Genomic DNA, 24722 nt, shown 5'->3' on the forward strand with positions numbered 1-24722 from the left:
TAAATAAATTAAATTTAAATTAATGGAGATATCCTATCTCCTAGAACTAGAAGGGACCTCTGCCTTCACTAGCAGGACCAAGTACTGATTTTGCCCCAGATTCCTAAGTGGCCCCCTCAAGAATTGAACTCACCACCCTGGGTTTAGCAGGCCAATGCTCAAACCATGGAGCTATCCCTCCCCCAAATTCAATAACTGTGTACTGAAAGAGGTCTCATTCCTACCACCCATCTTGTGAAGGGCTGGATTTCCAGATAGCCATACACTCATAAGGTACATTCAAAGAGCATATTCCCAACAGTCTTCTTTCTACAAGTCCACTTGAAACATTAGCCCATCATCTTCTTAAATAAAACCACATACAATCCATTAAAACAAACTATTTATTTTAAGATTCTACAAATAATAACTTTGTTTTTATAGAGGACCAGTCTTAACAATGATGGACATAGTACTGCCGTGGCTATTTGTTTCTACTTCTCAATGAACAGCTGTGAAACAAAAAACAATCAGTTCAGTTCCATGTTATTCTGAGTCCATGAAGAACGTTTCAAAGTCCTGATCCAAGTCTGAAACAAGGGCGTTCACAAAGTCTTCAACAGAAGGAGACTTCTGAAGCATACCTATGGAAAGGAGCACAAGAAACTCGCAGTGAGAATCGCACCAACATGAAAGCCTTGACAATGTTTACCTGAACTAATTTGTGTGTGTCATACTGAACTGCTCCAGTACAGCTGTCATGATTTTTCACCAAGAAGCATACGAACATTCAACATGGGGATTATTTAATCAATCTACTTCCTACCTAGCTATCTGGCCCTTATCACAATAGTATCTGAGAGCCTCACAATCCTCTCAACACCACTGTGAGCCAGGAAGTATTACCCCCATTTTACAGATAGGGAAATGAGGCACAGAATAGAGTAAATGACTTTGGTAACACAGGAAATCTGTGGCTGAGCAGGGAACTGATCACAGATCTACTGAGTCTCAGGTCAGCACCCTATCCACTAGACCATCCTTCCTACTCTGATTTAGAAATGCCAGATGATCAAACTGTCACTACGTACTACATATAAAAATCAAACTGTAAATGGATTTACATTTTATCCCTTGGAAAACTCCATTTCTCTTCCACATTCTCTAACAACTCTCATGGTATTAACGCTCCCCCCCCCCCATCATTAATATACATGCATAACCTAAGCATGTCACATAACCTTCTAGATATAAATCCTGTCACACCTTCTCCTCTCCCTATCTCATTTCTCTTGTCTTCACTTGTCCTATTATGTCCAAATTTAAGGCTCAATCCTGCAAAACATGTATCAAGCTTTCTTGAAGGTGGGGACCATTTCTTACTGGCTTGTTAAATGCGTCACACCCTTATAGTGCTGACTAAATAATAAGATCATGTGGGTCTAAGCTTGTTTAATTTCTATAATACAAGAATTATGTTCCTATTTTACACAAATTTAGAAATGTCTAGTCTTTGTAAAGACTCTATAGTATTGTTCCTGAATACAAAATTTTACTTGCAAATTTTGCAGACTCTTTGCTTGGGGGGGAAAAATAAATCATGTCATCTCAATTAACTGCTTTGCTCTAATCTGATTAACCAAGAAGATTCTATCTGTTCAAATCAGAAAGTTTCCCTGTGTGCAGTGGAATTTAGATTTTAAACAGTCATCTCACAATGGATTTTTTAAAGGAAAAAACGTGTTTTCTATAAAGCATCAGAATATACTGTCTAAATTATTTTCAGCTGTTTCGCTGTAATAAAAATGCATTAGTTTGCATTGTGTGAGTTTATCAATTATTAATATTTTAAACACTTTAAAAGGAAATTACATTACTTGTATTGGAAAACGTCAAAAACAGCTAATTCAGAGCCAGTTAGTGTAAAATATAAACTTTGTGGTTCTTTGAAGTGATTCACATTCTTACTGACAAAACTGCCAATGTAAATATAACCTTGCTCAACCCTTTACTATAGGCACACATAGTGCACATCTTCTTACATTCTTTCACATCCTTAGACCATTTGGTTTCAGTGGGAATAATAATTGCAGCATTTATGAAAAACAAAATCTTTCAGTGCATCTTGTAATAAAATCTGACTGGAGCCAACTGGCTTCATTAGACGTTTCTTGTATGTTAAGTAATTGCTAAATACAATAGTTCAAAAAGCAAGAAGAAAGAAAGTCTCCAGGCAATTTTGGATGGTTACTAAAAGACTTTCCTAGTTAGGATCTCACAGCATCCTGATTTTAATTAGGTTTAAGTGTATATTGCAAGTGTCAACATGAACTGCCATGACACAGTTGATTAATATCAAGCATTAAAAGAAAAAGAAAAGGTTCACACTGCAGATAGAATTAAAATGCAGTCAAGTAACACTTCTATTCAGATATTTTCAATATCAAAAGGAGCAGAAAAATGGTTATTTTTAACAACCTGACACACTCATTACTTTTCCCTTTAGCACAATAGGGTGTGGCTTGCACCTTTAGTTCATAAAGACAACTGAGCGACTTTTGCAGTACAGTATATGGGTGTGGCTTAGAGAAAGACCTACTTGTTTGTACAAATCAGTTATGGTGGATGGAAAAACAAACTCCATCTTGAATGAAGACCTGCAAACAGCAAGATGTCCGACTCTATCCCAAAGATACGTGCTCTGTGCATGGAAGGGATTCACTCTGTGTGTGGGTCTCCTCCTCCCAAGTGAGTTGGGCTGGCTGGAGGACAAGTATATTGCCACACTATCAGCCATGGAATGGAGAACCCCCCCTCTCCCCGAACAATACAGCCAAAGCTGGTACTATTTTTCAGCAGCTCTTTGCAGTGCGAATACCCCTGTAAGGAGGCCTCAAGGGGCAGCTCCCAACTGACAAGCCTGCAAGCACGGCTCCATTGCAACTTAGCTGTGTGAGGGGAACAGGGGCAGTCAAGCCACTAAAATCCCTATGGCCTGTCCCTCTAACAGAACCATTTCCCCAGTACCCTGCACCCCCTTCCTGCCAGATTTTCCATGGGAAAGGGTGATCAGGAGCATGTTAACAGGACACATTGACTTTTCTGATATCATGTAAAAATAACTATGGACAAAGAATATGTAAGAAAATACTTTAAAAATTCATTACAAACACAATCAGCCTGTCCAGAGGACATACATCCAGGGTGTCAAAAGTATTAGCTGACAAACTTATAGACCACTGACAATTCTCCTTGAAAAACTGACAACCAGGTATGCAAAGAAAAAAGAAAAACAAATACAGTACCGGTTGCTTTTCAAAAAAGGAACGAAGAGCGATGCTAGGAATTACCTTCAAGTAAATCTTATTTCTTACCTTAGTACAATAGCAACACAGTAAAAATTCTACCCTATGGAAATTACAAAATGTGTGACTAAAGGGAACACTATAATATAGTTGGATGTTTATAAAGCTAAACAGTCTAAAAAACCTTATTTTAAAAATCATTGTGAATTATTTCAAATTGGCTTACATAAGGATATTAATGTAGATCCAAAATTGGTTAAAAGGACCATAAAAAAGGAAAGAAAAGTACCAGATTTTGTTCCAAATAAATTATTTTAAATACCCATCTTCAAGATTCTGGAATCAGACACACAATCGTAATTTTAATTGGCCCTCTACACAGTAGTTGCATCATTTGAGAATGCAAATGGACGTCTCTCATTTATCACTGCGATGATATACTGCATGGTGGTTGTTCTTTCAACAGCACCCAGCCCCGTGACAACAGCTGCTTTTAAGTTACTAGAGGAGGCGGGATCAGGAATATCTGCAGAATAAATTCTACCAATGCAAAAAGAGCACGCCCTGATTAAATAAAGTACTAGAGATTCTATTGTAAAGATCCAAAACACTGTAATTTAGAATAATCCTACTGCAGTGTTTGAATCTATTACTGCATAGAGGAGGACAGACTACAAGATCATAATGGTCTCTTTTGGCTTTAAACTCCATGAATATCTGTATTACAATATGTACACACACAACACTCCAGTCTAAATTATTTAATGAGATATCCACAAAGACTGACGGTTGCAGTTTTTTAAGCTGAGAGTATATTTCGTAACTTCAGCTTGACTCCCATTTCAGATCAGTCTCTCCCAAGCCTAGGGCAGCTGTGTTGCTCTCCTTCTGTGCTTTGAAGTTCTCTTCCACATTACAGCCCTGTGGTTAACCACACCCTTTCTGGGGATGGTTAACCATAACCTTCAATCACCTGTAATTGGGAAAATTATAAAAAACCTGTGGTCTCTGTCCCTCTGAAACACCGTAATTGTTTTGGCCTTGTTTAGTTTCGGCCAATGTCTACTGCTGTTCATAACTGATATTATAACAGCACTAGCATTTATATAAGCTCCTTATACATTAAAAGAGATGGGCAAATATTATCTAAAATCTTTGCAATAACTCCAAGAGGTGAGTACAATTTTACACATGGAGATACAGAGATAATAAGGGCCTGATTTGCAAAATTGCACAGGAGCAACTACATGCCTAATTTGCATATGTGATTACTTTGCACATGTATATTGGGTATTCGTGCACAGAAGTGGATAATTAGGTATCTGCCTACAATACAGTCACTGTATGAATGGCTTAGGAACACAACTTCACATCTATTTTGCAAGTGCACTTTTTAAAAATCAGTCTCTAGGAGGCAGATTTTCAAAGACAAAGAACAGTTAGGTTCTGAACTCCGCTTTGTGCTCTCTCTCAAGATTAGAAGATGCTAAGTTAGACAAAGAGTCAGGTCTGGCTTCCAGCTGTGTGATCAACCCACTACACTATGTGGCCCCTGAGCACCATCCTACCCATTTATTCTGAAGTGCTGCACACTGGGATTTCATGATACAAAGCAAAGCAGGGATCAATAATGTCTACATTGACACTTGGCAGAGGTGGACGAATGGATTTTATGCCATAACTGTATTTTTTTCTTTAAATACCAAATGATGGCCTCTTGAACAAAACAGCTGAAGTTATTTTCTATTTGTGGTTCCTACAGTACATATTTGTATCTAGTAAATAATTGGTCATGCAACAGAGTTAACGTCATGAGAAGATTTTGAAAGGACTTCATGGTGACACTGCATCTTTTAAAATAGTAATGCACGTTGCTGTTACTGGTGGGATTCAAATTCAAGCAAACAGATGTATAAATCTCAGGTCCTTAATTAAAGGCCCAGTCCAAAAGGAGTCTCTTCACTGATTTCAGTGGAAGTTGGATCAAGTCCTACATCTTCCTTATCAGTGAATCTGAAGGATCATGTGAGAGAAAGATTGAAGCTAGGGCTATATCTAAACATTTAAAAAATAAAAATGAGAAGACGATACAATCTGAGAAGCAACACTACAACACTGCAATAAAGAAAGTGAACAAGTGAAAGAATGTGTCATATTAAGAAGGAGATTTTACCAAAGAGTCAATGGAAATGATTAAATATGGCCAGCTTAGCACTGACACGTGCATTAACGTGCTTTAGAAGGGAAGAGCTTTGTGTGTGTTTAACCAGTAGTCAGACTTGCACAAGCATAAATCTACCTAAAAGTTAGATCTTGAAATCAGAGCCTAGAAAATTTAGACTTGTGAAATGTGGCACCTATTATCAGAGAATACTGAAACTTCCCCCATAAGAAAGTAGTGTCAGCAAGAGGTCACTATTGCTTGGTGGTAAAGGATGTATTTGGAGGAGGTGTGTGGAAATAGCATTTCTGCAGTTGGAGGAACAGTGTTTTGGAATGTCTTTTGGGAGGAACAGTGTTTTGGAATGTCTTAACGAAGAGGAGGATGGTGAGAGAGACACAAAAAGCTCACTGAAAAGGGTAACTGGATGATATTAAGGAATGACAACACATTAGAGTAGCTGACATTACTTTTCTGTTTAAAATCTTATTTCTGTACTAAATATAGAATGATGGGGACAGGAGAGTAAAAAGCTTTCACATATGTACAGTCCACAGTATTCATAACTGTTGCAAGATAAGCAAAGGAACTACCTAACCTCACATGGGTATGGCATAAAATGAAAAGTCAGGGTGACAAACCAAAACTGGACCACTTCATTTCAATAAAGGTTTTCATTTTCAGTGACAATTATTCCATCCCTCTACTGGGACACGTTTTGCCTTTTTTTTTTTTTTTTGATGAACTATTTTAGCACTAAAACAAGAACCCTACATTAAGTGAAAAGAAGAGACGATTTTCTCTGCTAATTTGTATGACTTCATCGATCTTTAAAAGCTCTCTTTTTAAAATCATCTTAAAGAACAACTAGAAAAAATTATGTAAGTACACACGGTGCCAGTGAATTTATCACTGCATAATGCTGATTGTTTATTCAGCATTCTTACTGCAAGTATCAATTATGCTCATACTGACAAATAGGAAAGAGGTACTGTTATCTGATTATTGTTATGCCTGTACAAACACAGACTAAATGCAGCTCTACTATTATAGTGCTTAATGTGACATAATAAGATTCAATTTAGTTTTTAAGGTTCCATTTATTTAAATAAAATTTGAAAAGGCAAACAGACTACATTTTACAAGTGACCATGCTCACTTTTCTCCCCCATTATCTGCTTTCCTTATAACAGTCTATATGACTTTTTTTCCATATTGCCCCCTACGCATGGCAGAGCTATGGATGTCAGGGTGCCTTAACTGTACATTTCTATATTTAAACATATTTGGATTTATTTTAAATGTAACCTTAACGCTGAATTTCCTGAAATTATAATGCTTCTTTTTGGAATAAATATACCATTTCAGGAATGAATTTTACCCTAAAATTACTGATACATACTCTCAACCGCAACTCAACAGTAATATATTTTTGTCTGGAAATATAAGCAAATAAAATGATGTACTCCCATAACAGAAGGGAAAACTCATGTGCAGTTATGCATGGTTTCATGTGCTTCATCAATGGAAACATCTTGTAGATTTCTTTATTCAAATAATATTTGAATCAGAGACTTGATTTAAGAATGCAGTTTATGTTCTTGTCTGCACCAAAAGGAATAAATACGAGAAGAGGATTCTAGAAGGGATACTGATCAAAACCAAATTTTGTTACAATCTTCAACCTACCTTTATATTGAGAGTGCATTATCAAAGTGCTGACACTACCTGAACTGCTTTGGTGCTATCAAAGTGACACTGAACAAAAGATTTCCTATTTCCACATCAGCAATATTTAGAATGATGGCCTTTCAGTTAATATATAGGTACAAATCAGTAAAATGAACTTAAAAAAAAATTAATGATGGTGTATCTCTCCTTTTTCAGAGCATCTGACTGGTACCTTTGAATTCTATGGACCACTCTGAAAGAGATTCCTTTCCAACACCTTATTCCCCTGCTGTTTGGATCTCAAAATATTTCATTCTTGGTATTACCATGAGTTCTAGTGATCCATGAAGCATTATTTGAGATCTAGTCTATTAAATTAGGTAAATCTACTCTACATATCCCCTTTAATAAATCCTATGAAAACGTTGGTTAAGTACAAAGGATTGGATAGGGAAATATTCTTAAATTATTTATTGCTATCTAATCGCAACCACTAATATTTGCAATGGGGAAAGAGGGCGGAACAGGGGGAGGAAGGCCACAGAAACAAAACAATCCTCCTTTTTCTTTTACCTTGAACCATGAGCATGGGCTCTTTTCCACCGCCATGTGCCAGCATCTCTCTGCGATAACGCTCACCCATTGCCCTGAAGGAAAAGACAGATAATATTACAGCCACCTGCATACACAACCCGTTCAGCTTTCAGTCACACTTGTCTCTGGTTTCTTTACAGAACAGACACAGTTATAGATCTAATAAAACCTGCCACCTTTAGACAATGGCTGCCTTCATCATATACTGATTAGAGAAATACACACTATTTAAAATTATGCAAGAATGAACTAAGCTAGATAGATTTAATATTTACAAAAACTATGTTGTTTTTATGCAATATTGTACTTTGCAAAGAACTTGTTAAGTCTTCACTGTTGTCAGGGGCAAATTAAGAAGTCTCTGATATAACTGCTTAGAGCACTTAGCTATGGTGTAAGAACAGTTTGGAATTTGTCATTTGCCAATATATCCAAAGAAGAAGAATATGACATAAGATTTTAAAATGAAAAAAGTCAATTTGTCAAAATAATACAAATAAGAACTAATGATTCCATTTCTACTGTGGATTTTCTTCCTTACCTGCATGCAATATCCCACTTCTGCACTGTCATGGGGCGACTGGTCCCTTTCATGGGAATCAGAACCCAGTCTGCCCACCACTGCCTTCTGAAAGCCCACATGGGAGTAACTGACTGCCCTGTGGTTATTAAAGTAAATAAGCACTGGACCTAATAAAACGGTTATGCGAGCTTAGTTAAGCTAGGTACTCTTGGGGAGAAAGTGCTTCTAGACATAATGCTATCACAGAGAGAAGGTGAGCTCCTAGGGACAGGAAGCTCCCAGGACAGCTCACTGGGGTAAGGAGCCTAGAAGGTATACTCCGCTCCTAGAGAGAGGAGATCTCAACAATGAGACCTACAATTGGCAGGCCACTAGGAAAGCCTGGTCCCAGCAAACAAATCTCCCAAATGGTGGCAGGAAGCCCAGTCTATCAAGAAATATGGGCTCTCCTGGAGAAGAGCTGCAGTTGGCAGGTCTCCGCAGACACCTAGTTCTAGGGAAAGATTCTAGTCCATGGACTCTAGGAAAGGGACCTGCTTGTAAAGGGCTTGGCCCTGGACAGAGGCGAGCAGTGGACTCAGATGGAACAAATAAGCTAAGATTGAGCTGAGAGTCAGACAGGGGGATAAAGGTTTTGCTTATATTTTGTGCTGGCCTTTTCGGTCATTAAATGAGACCCTCCTCTGTGTGGCTCAAATCTTCTCTCTCTCACCAATAGAAGTCCAATAAAAGATATTACCTCGCCCACGTTGTGTCTGTAATATCCTGGGACCGACACGGCTACAACTACACTGCTATATCTTCTAGCCACATTTAAATAACAGTTTTCTAAATGCATCAGGAAATGTTTTTGCTTATTGCCACCCAGTGGCACACATCCTGAACAAATACAGAACTTCCTTGTTTTAGGAAATCACTATTTGAATGTTAAATACAGTTTTGGCCCAAAACTAAAATAGATGTCAAAATGGATGACAAAAGTCCTAAAAGGTACTCTCTCAATTGTAGTGAGATTTTGATAGCTCACAAGATGTTCAAATTTTGTGCTACCTCAGTACAAATAAGCAATACCCCCCCAGTGTAGTCTGTCTAGATAAGCTGGAAGTTTCATCCAACAAACAAAACAAACAAACAAACAGTTAGATTCTCTGATATCAGCCAAATATAACACATTCAGGTAAAAAGCTTTACAAATTAAGGCAAACAGTTTCAAATATAGGTATCTAAATTTGAACGTGTGAATTTATTTGCTTATAGGCGGCTGTTATTAAATATATTTATTTATGGTAGTACCTACAGTGTGGTAGGTGCTTCCCAAACATTCAGGAAGAAACAGTATTTGCTCCACGGAGCTCACACCGTAAGGAGACAGACTAGTAGAAAGAGGCTAAGAGAAGCAGAATAGGCAACTAATGTACAAGTCAGCTCGACTGATTGTAAGAAGCAGGACAAAATTGGTCTTCAAGAGTGACTTTGATGTTGGCAGGGTAGGGAGTCTTGCAGATGAGCTCAGGAAGGCTGCATCATGCACAGGATACTGCACAGAAGGCGGCACGGAGGAGACTGGACGAGAAACTAATAAACAAGCAGATAAAGCTGTGTATACTAGCCGAGCAGAGGGATGCAATGCAAAGCTTGAAAGGGAAGATGACTATGAAGAGCTATGTGGAGCTTTGAAGGTGATGACAAGAAGCTTGTTTAATACTGACAGCTTCTTCTATGTCAAATAGAAGTGACAGGTATTTAACACTTTTGAAAATCAAGCTCTTTAATTAGATGACTACATATGGATTTTGGTGCCTCCCACTTGGCACCTACATTTTAAAATGCTGATGCCGTATTCTTTGCATCAGTGAACATGTCCTACAATTCACCTTATCATCTGTGGTTATGTTATATTTTGCTATGTTTTTAAAATCAAAATATTTAGAAAAAACAATTAAAATGACATAAAAAAATCAAAATGTTGCTATAAGTATGACAAGCAAATTTTCTGCTTCCCAGAGTTAGCACGCCATTCAGGTCTACTTCATGCACTCTCTCTTTTTACCTGTCAAATGGGTTCTGCACAAAACACTGTTTCCATACCATGGAGGCAATGGCCCTGGACATGAGGTAGGAGTAGTACTTGGCACCATATCCCACTAGATGGCTGAATCTCAGCTGCCATGCCTATAGGGAAAAGAAAACAGAATGGAAATCACATCACTTATATCCTTCCGATTATTTTGAGAACTTTTTATCAAAGATTGCAAGAGTTATATACTGAATTGGTTCATATATTACATTGACAGAAATCTGACAGTATTAAGGAGAAACAATGAAAGAAAAACTAATGTGTAGAACCGCATTCTAATAAATATTTTCTGAGCTAAAGACTACATTTTTCCGATGCTAATCATTATAATTAATATTATGAGCAAACAGAATCAAAGGCACAGAAAACTGTAACCAGTAAAAATCTCAGACATTTAATAATATTCACATTGTTTCTATTTGGTGTTAAAAGAAAACCACAATTCACTTGTTACAATTAACACCACATTTTTCCACATGGATAATTACAGTGTCACACCTGAAAAAGTTAAATCCATGAGCTTTTGCCAAAAACAAAATTATAGTAGAGACTTGTATATGTAAAGTACATCTTCCCACATGCCAAAGTACAAGCTCAGAGGTAAATGAACTACATCCACATGACATACCATTGTTCACAGATTTGTTTGTATATTTATAGCAGATTGTAAGTATACTGTTATTTGTCTATAAATTGTTACTTAGTTTTATGACTCATTCCACTGTTGCTGGACTCCTTTCTTTTACTTAAGTAGAGTACTTCCCTATTTCGCTCCATTTCTTTACCTTGGAAAATTGAAATGATCAGCTCTACTCTCATAGAAACAGAGTTTATGTTCTCAGATTTCCCCTGCCTGTAATGTGAAAAGGGGAGTAGAATTAAATTGAAAAGACATACTGTTTCCCTGCAGTCTTATATGCTTCTTCAATGTAAGATGGCTCCATCTAGCAATGGATCAACAAGAAACCGCTTCTCCCTTATTGGCTCCTTCTCAGGAAACGAAGAGGGAGTCAATTCAAAGATGTCATTTGTCCTGTTCAAACAGGATCAGAGATCTATGATAATCATAGAAGTGTAGGGGATCTCTATAGGTCACCTAGTCCAGTGCCCTCCACTCAAAGCAGGACTACATAACAACTAGGCCATTCCTGACAGGTATTTGTCTAACCTGTTCTTAAAAACCTCCAATGACAGAGATTCCACAACCTTCCTAGGCAATTTGTTCCAGTCCTTAACTACCCTGATAGCTAGCAAGTTTTTCCTAATGTCTAACCTAAACTGCCCTTGCTGCAATTTAAACCCACTGTTTCTTATCCTATCTGCAGAGGTTAAGAAGAACAATTTTTTACCCTCTTCCTTGTAAACCCTTTTATGTACTTGAAAACTGTTGTCTCCCCCTTCGTCCTCTCTTCTCCAGACTAAACAAACCCAATATTTTCAATCTTTCCTCATAGGTCATGTTTTCTAGACCTTTAAATCATTTTTGCTGCTCTTCTCTGGACTTTCTCCAATTTGTCCACATCTTTCCTGAAATGTGACACCCAGAACTGGACACAATATCAGTGCAGAGTACAGTGGAAGAATTATTTCTCGTGTCTTGCTTACAACACTCATGGTGATACATCCCAGAATGATGTTTGTAGGTTTTTTTTTTGGGGGGGGGGGGGGGGGGTTGCAACAGTGTTACCCTCATATTTAGCTTGAGATCCACTATAACCCCCTGATCCCTTCCTGCAGTACTCCTTCCTAGGCAGTCATTTCCCATTGTGTAGGTGTGCAATTGATTGTTCCTTCCTAAGTGGAGTATTTTGTATTTGTCCTTGTATTTGTCCTAGTACTTTGTATTTCATCTTATTTACTTGAGACCATTACTCCAGTTTGTGCAGATAGGATTAAAATTCAAAACAATCCTCTAAAGCACATGCAACCCCTCCCAGGTTTGTAGTTTCCGCAAACTTTATAAGTGTACTCTCTTCATGTGGGGGAGGTGGGACCGAAGGGTTCAGAGTGTGGGAGGGGGCTCCAAGCTGGGAAAGAGGGTTGGGGTGCAGGTGGTGCGGGCTCTGGGGTGGGACTGGCGATGAGGGGCTCAGGGCTGGGGCAGAGGGTTGGGGGTTCTGGGGTGGGGCCGGGGATGAGGGGTTTGGGGTGCAGGAGCGGGCTCAGGGCTGAGGTGTGTGGGGAGGTTCTGGGGTGGGGCCAGGGATGAGGGGTTTGGGGTGGAGGAGGGGGCTCAGGACTAGGGCAGAGGGTTGGGGTGCAGGGGTGTGAGGGCTCTGGGGTGGGACTGGCAATGAGGGGCTCAGGGCTGGGGCAGAGGGTTGGGGGTTCTGGGGTGGGGCTGGGGATGAGGGGTTTGGGGTGCAGGCTGCTCCGGGGCTACGGCGGGGAGAGAGGACTCCTCCCAGCTCTCTCTTCCTGCAGCAACACCTGGGCTGGAAGGGAGGGAGAGGCACCTCTCCCTGTCACAGCAGCTCTGGGGTTGGGGCCACGGAATAGGTGCCTCTCCCCCGGACTCTCCCCATGCCACGGTAGGTCCGGGGCTGGGCTGGGGCCAGCGGGGAGAGGCGCCTCTGCCTGCCATGGCAGGTCCAGGCCAGGTTGGGGCCAGGAGAGGGGTGCCTCACCCCTGGCCACGGCAGGTCCGGACCGGGGCTGGAGGAGGGGTGCCTCTCCCCCAGCTGCGGCAGGTCCGGGTTGTGGGGAGAGTCATCTCTCCCCGCCGCAGTCCTGAGCGCCTATGCAGCCTTGGAGGGAACTGAGCTGTTTTCCCTCCTACCATTCCTTAGAACCATGAATGCGATCATTTCATAATCACTGTCACCCAAGCTGCCTGTCAGTTTCAAATTCTCAACCAGTTCCTCTCTATTGGTCAATATCAAATCTAGAACAGCCTCTCCCCTAATTGCTTTCTTCACCTACTGAAATTAAAATGGTCTCCAATGCATTCCAAGAACTTGTTGGATAATCTGTGCCTTGCTGTATTATTTTCCCAACAGATGTCTGGGTAGTTGAAGTCTCCTATCACTACCAAGCCCTGTGTTTTGGATGATTGTGTTAATAATGTCTAGGGAATGCAACATCCTCTCCTGTTTTGGAGGTTCTGACAGAAAGAAGGGTTAACTCTTGGTAAATATGGAAAGGAGAAATCTCCCATTAGGGGACTATGTTAAATATGCCCAATGGCCTGTGATGGGATGTTAGGGGGGTGGGGATCTGAGTTACTACAGAGAATTCTTTCCTGGGTGTCTGGCTGGTGAGTCTTGCCCACATGCTCAGGGTTTAGCTGATCGCCATATTTGGGGTCGGGAAGGAATTTTCCTCCAGGGCAGATTGGCAGAGGCCCTGGGGGTTTTTCGCCTTCCTCTGCAGCGTGGGGCACGGGTCACTTGCTGGAGGATTCTCTGCACCTTGAAGTCTTTAAACCACAAGTTGAGGACTTCAATAGCTCAGACAGGTCAGGGGTTTGATACAGGAGTGGGTGGGTGAGATTCTGTGGCCTGCATTGTGCAGGAGATCAGTCTAGAAGATCATAATGGTCCCTTCTGACCTTAAAGTCTTCATGAGTCTATGAGTAAGCCACTTTGTCCTGTGGTGACCTTATGAAAAATAAGAAAACATTACCTAGAATACAGGACAGCTAATTTCTCTATGAACCTTGCCAAGGTTAAGGCTACAAGAAATGCTGTTTTGTATGCAAGTAGCTTTAGGGACACAAAATGTATTGGGGTAGAAGGGATGCATTAGGAGGATCTTGGACTCAAGATTAAGGGACTAATTCCTCTCACAGCAATTACCCCGTTGACTTCAATGTAGTTAAATCTGGTGTAAAGAGATAACATCCCCTGAGGTTCCAGGTGCTGGATCCTGATCATCATATTGGAGAGCGCCCTGAGAAAGCTGGAAACCAGGGAATGACACCCCCACTAGGAATCTTTCTATTTCACCTCTGGTGGCACTGATTCTAAACAGATGTGGTTACTGTATGCTAACATCCTTGAATTTTAGCCTATTGATGAGCCTATATGCCCCAAGTTGGACCCTGGAATCAGTCACTCCTCACCCTGGGACCTACGTCACTGGTGACCATACTTATTCTGGTTCTGACAAGGGAATCCTTCTGCACAATTGCAACTGTTCATCCAACAAGATGTAGGATAATGGAGGGTCTGCAAGCATTGGTTCTATTGTAGTTGAACTGAGGGAAGTAAGAAGTTTGAACAGAGGCTGGTCCAGGGTACTGTACAGAAGGCCACAAGCATTTGCATCACTAAGAGGGCAGATGGAACCTGCAGACACTGAGACTGTGTGGTGGGTAAAATCATTTCCATTCTGTCAGCAGATGGTCTGACTATCCCTTCAAGTACAAAACATTGCTGCTAGGTGGCATATGCAAAGGAGGGAGCTCTAGTTCTGGCTACCAAAGAAGTCTGAGAGGGAAAAGTCCCAGGACCTATCTGAGTGGACCTCTGGCAGAAGAAGTGCTTTGATTAACCATTTGTCGAAGTAGGGCAAGACCTGGATCCCCTGGATCTTGAGGAAAGTTGCCACAAATTCATGAGTAAATTCTGTGGATCATTCCCCAAGTGGCAGTTTTGTCCCAGAAAAAGATCTGGGAAAAGAATATTTACTGTTTTTTTTACTGTTTTTTCCCAAACTTTGGTCACCATTTTATCCAAACTAACCAGGAAGGGAAAGGCTTTCACCCAAATGGATCTCTCAGAGAAGTACTCTTTGTATGTGACTAGTTCAGGAAGGAGCACTGAAGTCTATGATTTGCTTGGTATTGCCAAAAAGCACTGAGGAATCTGAATCCAAGAGTTCTCCATCTTCTGATTGTTGTGAGGGAGCAAACTCAGGACTTTCTTGGATATTCATCGTTTTTAAAGCAATGAGGAGAGATCGAGTTGCTATATAAAATGGTGGAAAATGAACAGAGACCTACCTGTTGCTGTTGTCTTTCTGGAAGGCAACAGTGAAGAATCTTCTGAGGTGTCCTTTCTCACTCTCAGCTTCTTGCTTTTGAGAGAGATGGCAATTCAATCCTGAGGACAAGTGTAATCCAGAGCTCACCAGCTTCATCTGGCCACTGAGAAGCACCCTTGGACGGGAGGCTCATATAAGGACATTGTCCCATCCCAGGCTTTTTATGAAGGCTTAATGGAGAAGTTTGGCTAGGCCTGGTAAATTTTTTCATTGATTATTATTTATTATTTGCATTACCATAGTACAGACACCCCCCAGCTTACGCAATCGTTCCGTTCCGGAAAGCCTCGTGTAACTCAAATTTTGGAAACGTATACCTGTATGTTACGCAAAAATTTCCACAACTCGAAAATCCTATTTCTGGCTTATGGAACTTTTTCCGTAAGCGCGAATTTGAGTAAGTTGGGTCTTGCGTAACCCAGGAAGCGTCTGTACTTAATAGCTCTGTTCATGGACCAGGACTCCATTGTGCTAGGTACTGTACAAACGCAGAATAAAAAGACAGCCCCTGCCCCAAAGAATTTCCAGTCTAAACATAAGGCAAGAGAGAACAGATGGACACAGACAGACTACTGGGGAGTACAAGGTGTGACAGACCCAGACCAGTTGGGTGCAGGAGTCTGGTAGAAGGCAAATATACTGGGTACTGGATGAATAGTTTTCTGTTCCCTGAGTGACCAGAGCAGGGCCTGCCCTAGAGCAATCAGGAACCTCCTAGAACCAATTAAGACAGGCAAGCTAATTAAGACACCTGGAGCCAATTAAGAACTTACTAGAATCAATTATGGCAGGAAGGCTAATCAGGACACCTGGTTTAAAAAGAACCTCGCATCAGTTAGTGGGGGGGCGCACAAGGAGGAGTGAGTGAGAGGGTGTGCTGCTGGAGGACTGAGGAGTACAAGCATTATCAGGCTTCAGGAGGAAGGTCCTGCAGTGAGGATAAAGAAGGTGCTGGGGGGAGGCCATGGGGAAGTAGCCCAGGGAGTTGTAGCTGTCACGCAGCTGATACAGGAGACATTGTAGACAGCTGCTATCCACAGGGCCCTGGGCTGGAACCTGGTGTAGAGGCTGGGCCTGGGCTCCCCCCCATTCCTCCAACTCCCTATCTGACAAAGGAGGAGTTGACCTGGTTTGTGAGACACACCAGAGGGGAAGGTCATATTTGGAAATGGATCTGGCCTGTCCCCGACCCACTTGGTGGGACAGAGACTGCAGAGATTGTTCTCCACTTCCCCCATGCTGGCCAGCTATGAGGTTAGCTGAGTGAACGGCAGGTTTGAGCCTCTAGCAAAAGCAGCCAAACTGAAGGCTGCCGTGAACCTCTGAGGCAAGCAAATCCGCCAGAAAGCGCAGGACCCACCAAGGCAGAGGAGGAACTTTGTCACAAAGGAAACAATGAGACAATTTTGGACAGCATGATAGGCAGTGTTCTCAGCAAACCAGGGGCCTACCATTGTCAATTTTTTTGGTAGGTATCAAGCCAAAGAAGTTATAAGGAAAGTTTTGAATGAGGGGGAAATGAGGTAGCTTTGCAGAATCAGAATCCATGGTGCATAGGTGTCTGCTCCCTGCTCCTGACACCGCTGCCATGAAGTGCTGAGGCAGGCTAAGCAGAAGAGCGAAAGGCACCAGAAGTAAAATATAAGAGCGGGAAGAGGCATCCTGATCAAAGTGGTGACAGCTGAAATATACAGAGTTGCTTTGTTGTGCTCCATCTAGTGCTGGTGCATTTCTGACCTACCTAACACAGAACAGAGACAGGAGTGGGGTCAAACGAAATGCTGGCCTTCTGGTGGATAAAACTGTGGCTTATCATCAGTCCTACTGCCTCAAATCAAGACAAAGAATTGTGGCCAATTCCATGATCCAGATCCATGTGAGGGGATAAGGAAAAACAGGAGTTAGCAGCATGTTGTCTGTTCAGCATTAAACAGCCAGAAATAAAACCCTGAGGGGTACATTTTCAAAAGCAGTGAGCTGGAATTTAGCCATGCAACTCCCAGCGCACTGTTTGGAAAATGGGCTCCCGGTTCCTACAATATCAGCACGAGTCAAAAACTTTCTTCTTGCTTTGACTTTACCATTTAATGAGGGGGTTTCTACTCAAATTGTTTTGCAAGGCATAAAGCCACAGTCACTAAATATCATTGAAATATTATCAATTTTTAATTTTTTGATAGAGCGAAATATATAAAAATCACACTACAAGCGATCTTGTGCAAGCTCTTAAAAATGAAGTGATTTTTTTTATCCCATTCCAACTATTCTTACCTCCTACAGTCCAGGGTCTGAAATTAAGTTCAGCTTGAATTCAGATTTTTCAGCTTGCAATGAAAAGTACTGCGGTTGCAACATTTATACATAACATCTACAATTTTTCTAACTCGTCCCTTAATTTTAACCATAATCACTAAACTGAAAACACATTTTAAAAACAGATCAGAAGGCCAGTATTTTTAGAAGCCTGAAGCAGGAAAACATGTCAGTCTTTATTTTATTCTATATTAAGTCTTCAGATTGAGGATCTGAAGTTTCAGCTTGAAAGGTTACAGCTCTCACAAGAATGGAAAAAGCTTTACTGTTGAATCACTCTTCACATGCCTAAAATCTTAATAATTTCCAAATATATCTGCTTATGAAAAACTGAAAGAATACATCTGCTTTTTCTGTTATAAAAGAAAACCCTTTTCAGGAGTTTGGCATGAGAGGAAAATACTTAATCCTGTGTTATGCTCCTCAGAAAGGATTAATTTCAATAGCCTTCATAAACGCCACCTAGTACAGAACACAGCAACATGTCTCTTCGGCAACACGGGCTACTGTGAACACATAGAACTGTCCCTCCATTTCCTACAGTGACTTCCCACAGAATACCATCCAAATGTCTTCATTATCTCAAAGGCACTCAATGGCCAGGGCCCATTGTAACTAAAAGATCACCTATAGCTCCAGGATGAGGACCACTGTCAACAGCTCCACTCCACAGGCAAAATGAAACTGTACCACAAATGTGCAGGACAAAGAGCTTTCTTGGTCCAACACTATGAAACCAACTCCCAATGTAAGAACCAACATAAATCGCATCACTTTTCATTCCAAGCACAAGATACACTTGTTTGGCCTTGCCTTTGCTAATATAATTAGTAAAAAAAAAATCCCCACACAACTTCATCTTTGGGAGAGGAAGAGATAAGGAAAGAACTACATATAACAGATGCTAGCCAGTCACATCACTTAATACACCTTGGAAAGTGCTCAGATACTACAATGATGAGGGCATATAATATAACTTAAAGAGACAAGAACAGATAATGGAATATTAGCAAAAATTGAATATATTTTAAAAACTGCCAGTGGATATGACATACATTCCAGGGTATTAAAGGAATTAGCTATAAACTCAATGTACCAAAGGATTTTTTTACATAAAGCTATGGACAACTGGGTTGGTAGTGAAAAATGGGGTTATATCCCTAGTGTGGCAAGTGCCACACTGATTTTAAGAAAAGGAAATAATCCTGGCAATTACTATTGGATAAGTCTAACCTAAACCACCTAATGAAATAATGTAACCAAAGTTTTGTTCATTCTGCAAATACCACGTCAAGAAACCTGATTATAACATAGCTGTCCCCCAGCTAGGTTTCAGTGTAGGCTGGACTTTAAAATGTGTTTAGTAACCAGGCAAAAAGTCTGAGGCCAGATTGTCTCACTGCAGAACACAAGTAGTTCTAGTATGTCACCATTCTCTTCCCCCAACCTCCTGTAACCTCCCCACACAAAATAGATTCTAATTACTGTCCTCCTTGCAGCAATTACCAATTCCCCTACTCCAGCTCTCAGTAGATCTCAGTTAATGCTCAGTTAATCCTCTTTATTTCCAATTTCCAGGGCTGAATCATTTCTCCATATCAATAAAAAAAATCTGACACATGAATTTCCCCGTTGGAAAACCTGCAGGCTAGACATACACAATTAGGACGCACTTTTTATTACAGGTTATGTTTCTGTTAAGCTGCAAGAAAGTTAATGAAGATTCTGAGTACATCATCTACTACAGGAATATATGTAATAATTATGAAAAAGTTCCATGAAGACATTCCAGGAGTTTATTAAATAACAGTGTATTCTATAGCATAGCCCAGGGGTTATGATAATATGCCATCTGCAGGTCATGTTACTGCCTGTTTTTTGTACAGTATAGCTGACAGAAATAAAGGTGCGTGACTGATCCACTGAAATTATTAGTTAAAGATGCCTGCTTTCTATCAACATACCATCAATCCTCCCTGATTATCTTGTCTGAAGAATTTCCAAAATCCTATATGAAATGGCTTTTCATCCTTTCTAATAAAAAACCCTGCTTTACTTTAACTAAAATAAATTGTAAGTCTTATTAGGAGTTTAAATGAAGATACACATTTGCTGCATTCTTAGTATATGGAACAACACTTTAAAGATATTACTACAATTTCCTACAACCTATTAATAAGTGATATCCTTTAAAGTTTAGCTGACACTTCAGTTATGTATGGTTAAAGATGTTTCCAGCCTATACCTATCAAGACTAGACTGAATTCTCAGATTTAGCAATGTTTTCATTTAACGGCATTAGTGCTGTAAAATATCGTAACTGTTTAGACTACAATTTCCTTTTAGAAGAAAAGAACTCATAGTGATTGTGCTAATCCAACCAAACACTGTTTGATTTGTCCTCGAGAAGTGCCTGAGCCTTTCAAAATGCTCTTTGAAAGTTTGTGCTGTTATTTAGTCTCCATAAATCTTCAACTATTTCAGAGCAGATGAAATGTCTCCATTCAGTTTCGAGTCTGAAGACAAATCACAGGGTAAATATTACAAGATCCAACATTAACTACGTAAATACTTTTCCCCCTTCATTTACTATTTTGAATTTAAAATTTCTACTGTATTAAATCTTAGCAGGAGAGTTGCTAAATAGTTTCCATAAGCAAAAATATTTGGTGGAGGTAATATTTGGTGGGGCCCTCCCTTCCCAATTAAATTTTTATCCCTGGCAGTAGATGCAAGCAGATGAACAGCCAGCTCCTCTTTCCTGCAGGGACCATTGGGTGGAGACGCCATAGATCTGGCGCCAGCTTGGTGCTGCTGCTCCTACGGCCCATGAAGTTGGGCGTCAGCATGAGGTGGAAAAACTGCTGAAAGTCATCGACGAGCTCCTGGCTAATTATAAAAGCCATTCTATAAGCCAGGCTCTTAGCAGCCCTTCTTCCTTTGGGCAGGAGGAGCGCTGCCGGAGAAAAAAAGGGCGGCCAGATGAGGGAGGGAGCAAGCGAGCGGGGAAGCTGCCCCCACCCACAGGCAGGACCACCCAGAATGCAGGGGCTGTAGGGGCTGCAGGGCCCTGGGCCAAGAGGGCCCTGGCCTGCAGCTCTCAAGCCCTTTTCGGAATGTGGCCCTGAGTCCTTTGGCACGTGGAGAAGCAGGGGCAGCTGCGCAGCCCGCGGCTGGAGAGAAGCGGTGCTTTCCCCTTCAAAGCTGGCTTTGAAGGGGAAAGCGCCGCTTCTCTCCGGCCGCGGGCTGTGCGGCTGCCCCTGCTCCTCCTGAGTCCTCCGGCCTGTGCTCGCAGGGCCGCATTCCGAAAGGGGCTTTAGAGCTGCAGGCTAGGGCCCCGGTGCCCCCTTAGCCCAGGGCCCTGCAGCCCCTGCGTTCCGGGTGGCCCTGCCTGCCGGGGGGAGGGGGGAAAAGGAGGCAGCTCCCAGAATCGTGACCATGGGAGAGGAGCTGTGCTGCGCAGAGCCACCTGCACACCCCCTGCACCAAACAGGAGCTGCCCCAGGTAAGTCCTCTGCACCTCCTGCCTGCCCCAGCCCTGAGCTTCCTCCCGCACCCCCACCCTGAGCGCCCTCCTGCACCCTAACTCCCTCCCAGACCCCGCACCCCACCCATAGCGCCTTCCCGCACCCTAACCCTAATTCAGACCTTCGAATCGCTGTATCACGAAGTGTTAAACCAAGATTTTCAGAAATAATGAAGCATATTCAATCACATTGCTCTTAATAAAAAATTTTATTAAATTTTTTTGTGAGAGCAAAAAGGTTTTTTGTACCATTAATAAATCAAATAAAAAAATATTTTAAAAATATTGTTTATTTCATCTTTAACTCATCCTTTTTTAATTTATATTTTGTGTATGTTTTATAATGTACATAATATATTAGTACAGTAGTACATGTATATAATTTATACATAAATAAATATACATATATTGGGGGTGTGTGCTCAAATTTTTTACTGATAGGGGCGCGCGATCAAAAAAGTTTGGAGACCACTGGTCTAGAGGAAGGTGCACTGAGCTGGGAACCAGGAGTTCTGGTCTCACCTTTACTGACTGCTGTCTACATTTCTGTGTACTTCAGAGCTCTTATTATTGCCTTCATATCTTAACCAAGAGGGCAGTGAAGTATTGTTCTTACCCACTTTAAAAAGAAGTTAACTGAGAGTTTGCACAGGGCAGACCTGGGAAATAGTGCCCAGGCCTCTAGTATGACAAATCCAAGTCTCATCAACTCTGCCTCCAAAAATTAACAAGCTAAATCTGTGTGCTTGGCTACGCAGACTCTAACCAATATACATACACCCATGCCAGAGCCAGGAAAAGAATTTCCAACATTCTAGTGCTGTTTGACAATTAGTTCTGAAACTTAATGGCAAAGTGTATGTTAGGTGCCTTTCTAGTGGCTGGCCCACAAAGTGTAGCTCAAATGGTAGAAGTCTGCACTGGGGATCTGAAACTCCATGGTTCAAGATCTGCTAGCAAGCCATAAGTGTTGGTGAGTCCTTATGGTTGCAAATGATGGAATTTGTTTTTTAACTTTTCTATTTAAAATACCAGTTTAATTCACACAATGACAAAATATCCCTAAACCAGGTTAAAAAAACATGATGATCTGAAAATTATGGCCCAAAATGCAGGTGTTCCACAATTTGGTAATTTGTCACACATTTTCATAGCTTGTCTCTCAGTTTTGAAAGTTGAGAGGTATGGTTTGCTCTAGAAGAAAACCAAGGTACTCATGCACTATTTTATTTTAAACAAAGAACACACTTTGGAAGGGCATTGAGCCATACATTCTCTCATTTTAAATACACAGAATTTCAGTGGGTGGTTTTATCATTTATATGTTTGTTTTGGGATGAGGTTGTTTTTTCTATATGCTGGGTCTGATTCACTATTGTGTTACTGCAGTTTAATGTTGGTGTAAACTCTTCCAATTTCAACAGAATTACATCAGCATAACACTGGAGTTACAAAAAGGTGAAAAAGATTCTTAAAGAATTAAAAAAAACAAAACACCTTTTTTCTCTAGTTGCAGCTTCTAATTTTGGGTGGAATAACTTGAACTTAATTATAAGAAACAACTTCTTATTTCCCACTAGCTTGGCTAATGTCACAATAGTTCAAAATTTTACAGTAAAGTGCCTTTCTGAGGTTAGGAGTGGGATAGTGTGTAAGATAAACCAACTAAGATACCATTGACATTTTAGAAAGTGAGTCAAACAAGAGATTAAAGTTTCAATTTATAACACTTCTGTGTTTTTCTTATAAAGTCATAAATAAATCTAGCAAGACAGGGAATGTAAATATTTTTGCAGTTGTTTATATTGGGGAAGAGGAAAGGAATTTAACGTGCAATTAACCACTTAAGTGTTTCTAGATATGTACCATATGGTTGTTGAATTATTTGAATTATTAACAAAAATATAAACATTTTTAATTTAACCTACTGAATGACTTGATCATCACAACTCAAATGTACAAAAGCTATATACCACTATATATCCACTTCCAAGACGACGTGATGAAAATTGCCATTTGAGAGATATAGAAGAATATATACTTCAAAAGGTTACGTTTATGGTTCAGCATTGCTTCAAAAACTTTATTACCGGTAGATGTTCATATTAAGATTCTGACTGGAAATTCTGACAATTTAGGATATTTAAATTGGACAAGAAGTAAATTAAGACAGGCTATACTAGTAGTATTATGCAGTGTAGTTGTAGCTGTTTCGGTCCCAGGCTATGAGACACACAAGGTGAGTGAGATAATATCATTTATTGGACCAATTTCTGTTGGTGAGAGAGATAAGCTTTCAAGTTCCTTTCCCAGACCTGAAGAAGAGCGCTGTCTGGCTTGAAAGCTTGTCCCTCTCACCAACAGAAGTTGATCCAACAAAAGAAACGACCTCACCCACCTTGTGTCTCTCTATATTAGTAGTATTACACATTTTACAATAAAATGATAGCTTTCTAAAGTAAAATATTGACATAATACACAAACCTGAGAATTTCCAAATTCATCCCTTCTATCGTGATAAATAGCTTTGGATATATACACACATGCAATACACACAAAAAGAGCATGTTACCAGCCATAAATGAGTAATACTAATGTCTCAGGCCTACAATCAGGTCAATATCGGCAGATCTTTTCCCAACAAAAGCCCCACTAAGGTCAGCAGGACTTCAGATGGGCACAGGAGCAGGTCTTAGTCCATCTTTCAGTACCTTCTGTTAGTAACACACTGGGCTTAAATTAAATAATGAGTCAATGCTTTAAGGTAACATATACAAATAATACTTGTGATGACTATAAGTTTCCCTTTTTTAACTAAATTATTGTAAGAAGTTAAAATTACTAGTAAAAATCTATATGATGTTATAAACACATCTTTACCAATATATCAGCTTAATCAGGTAAAACCTCTGTACCTACAAAATGAGACATTTAATATTGTAAACTAATGTTATTTTAGTACCATTCTGTTCTTGTGCCTGAATATCTGAGCACACCAGACTGGAATTTAGGAGATCAGGATTCAATTCCGGACTCTGCCACAGCTTACAGCGTAGGGTGACCAGATGAGAGACGCGGGGTGCGGTGGGGGGGGTCTGGCAGAGGACAAAAAAACCCCCCCCGCCGGCGGAAGGGAAAAAAAAAAAAAAAGAAGAAAGAAAAGCCGGAGCATAGGAAAAAATGGTGGAAGCTTGACCATCCCCCGGCAGCCCCCCCCCCCCCCCCCAGCTCACCTCCTCTCCGCTTCCACCTCCCCTGAGCTGGCTGCCGCATCCTGCTTCTTCCCCCCTCCTCCAGCGCTTGCGCCGCCATACAGCTGATTGGCGCAAGCCTGAGAGGGAGGGGTGAGGAGGAGGAATGCGGCATGCTTGGGGAAGAGGCGGGGCCAGGGTGGGGATTTGGGGAGGGATCCAATGGGGTAGTGAGGGGGCGGGGCAAAGGCAGGAATTTGGGGAGGGATCCAATGGGGGAGGGAGGGAGCACGGAGGGCGGGAGCCCCCTCTGCCTGTGTGCCAGAGTGCAAAATATCAGGACAATTCGCGTCCCGACCGAACATTGGTCGGGACGCGGGACAAACAAGTAAATAT

The 24722-nt window shown here is 41.0% G+C and overlaps 1 protein-coding gene across 1 annotated transcript in view; it reads right to left on the bottom strand.

Moving 5' to 3' along the window:
• Positions 1–369: 369 nt before the first annotated feature.
• Positions 370–24722, bottom strand: part of LOC112112899 (mitochondrial intermediate peptidase-like) — a 125226-nt gene continuing 100873 nt past the window's right edge. Inside the window, exons 16-18 of the mRNA XM_029911967.1 lie at positions 10284–10405; positions 7690–7763; positions 370–623 (exon numbers count right to left, since the gene is read on the bottom strand). Coding sequence (XP_029767827.1) covers positions 526–623; positions 7690–7763; positions 10284–10405 — 294 coding nt within the window. The 3' untranslated portion in view covers positions 370–525. The remainder of the gene's footprint in view (positions 624–7689; positions 7764–10283; positions 10406–24722) is intronic.

This window comes from Terrapene carolina, unplaced genomic scaffold (assembly GCF_002925995.2).
Source record: "Terrapene carolina triunguis isolate 2854851 unplaced genomic scaffold, T_m_triunguis-2.0 Scaffold139, whole genome shotgun sequence".
In the NCBI taxonomy this organism is placed as follows: Eukaryota; Metazoa; Chordata; order Testudines; family Emydidae; genus Terrapene; species Terrapene triunguis.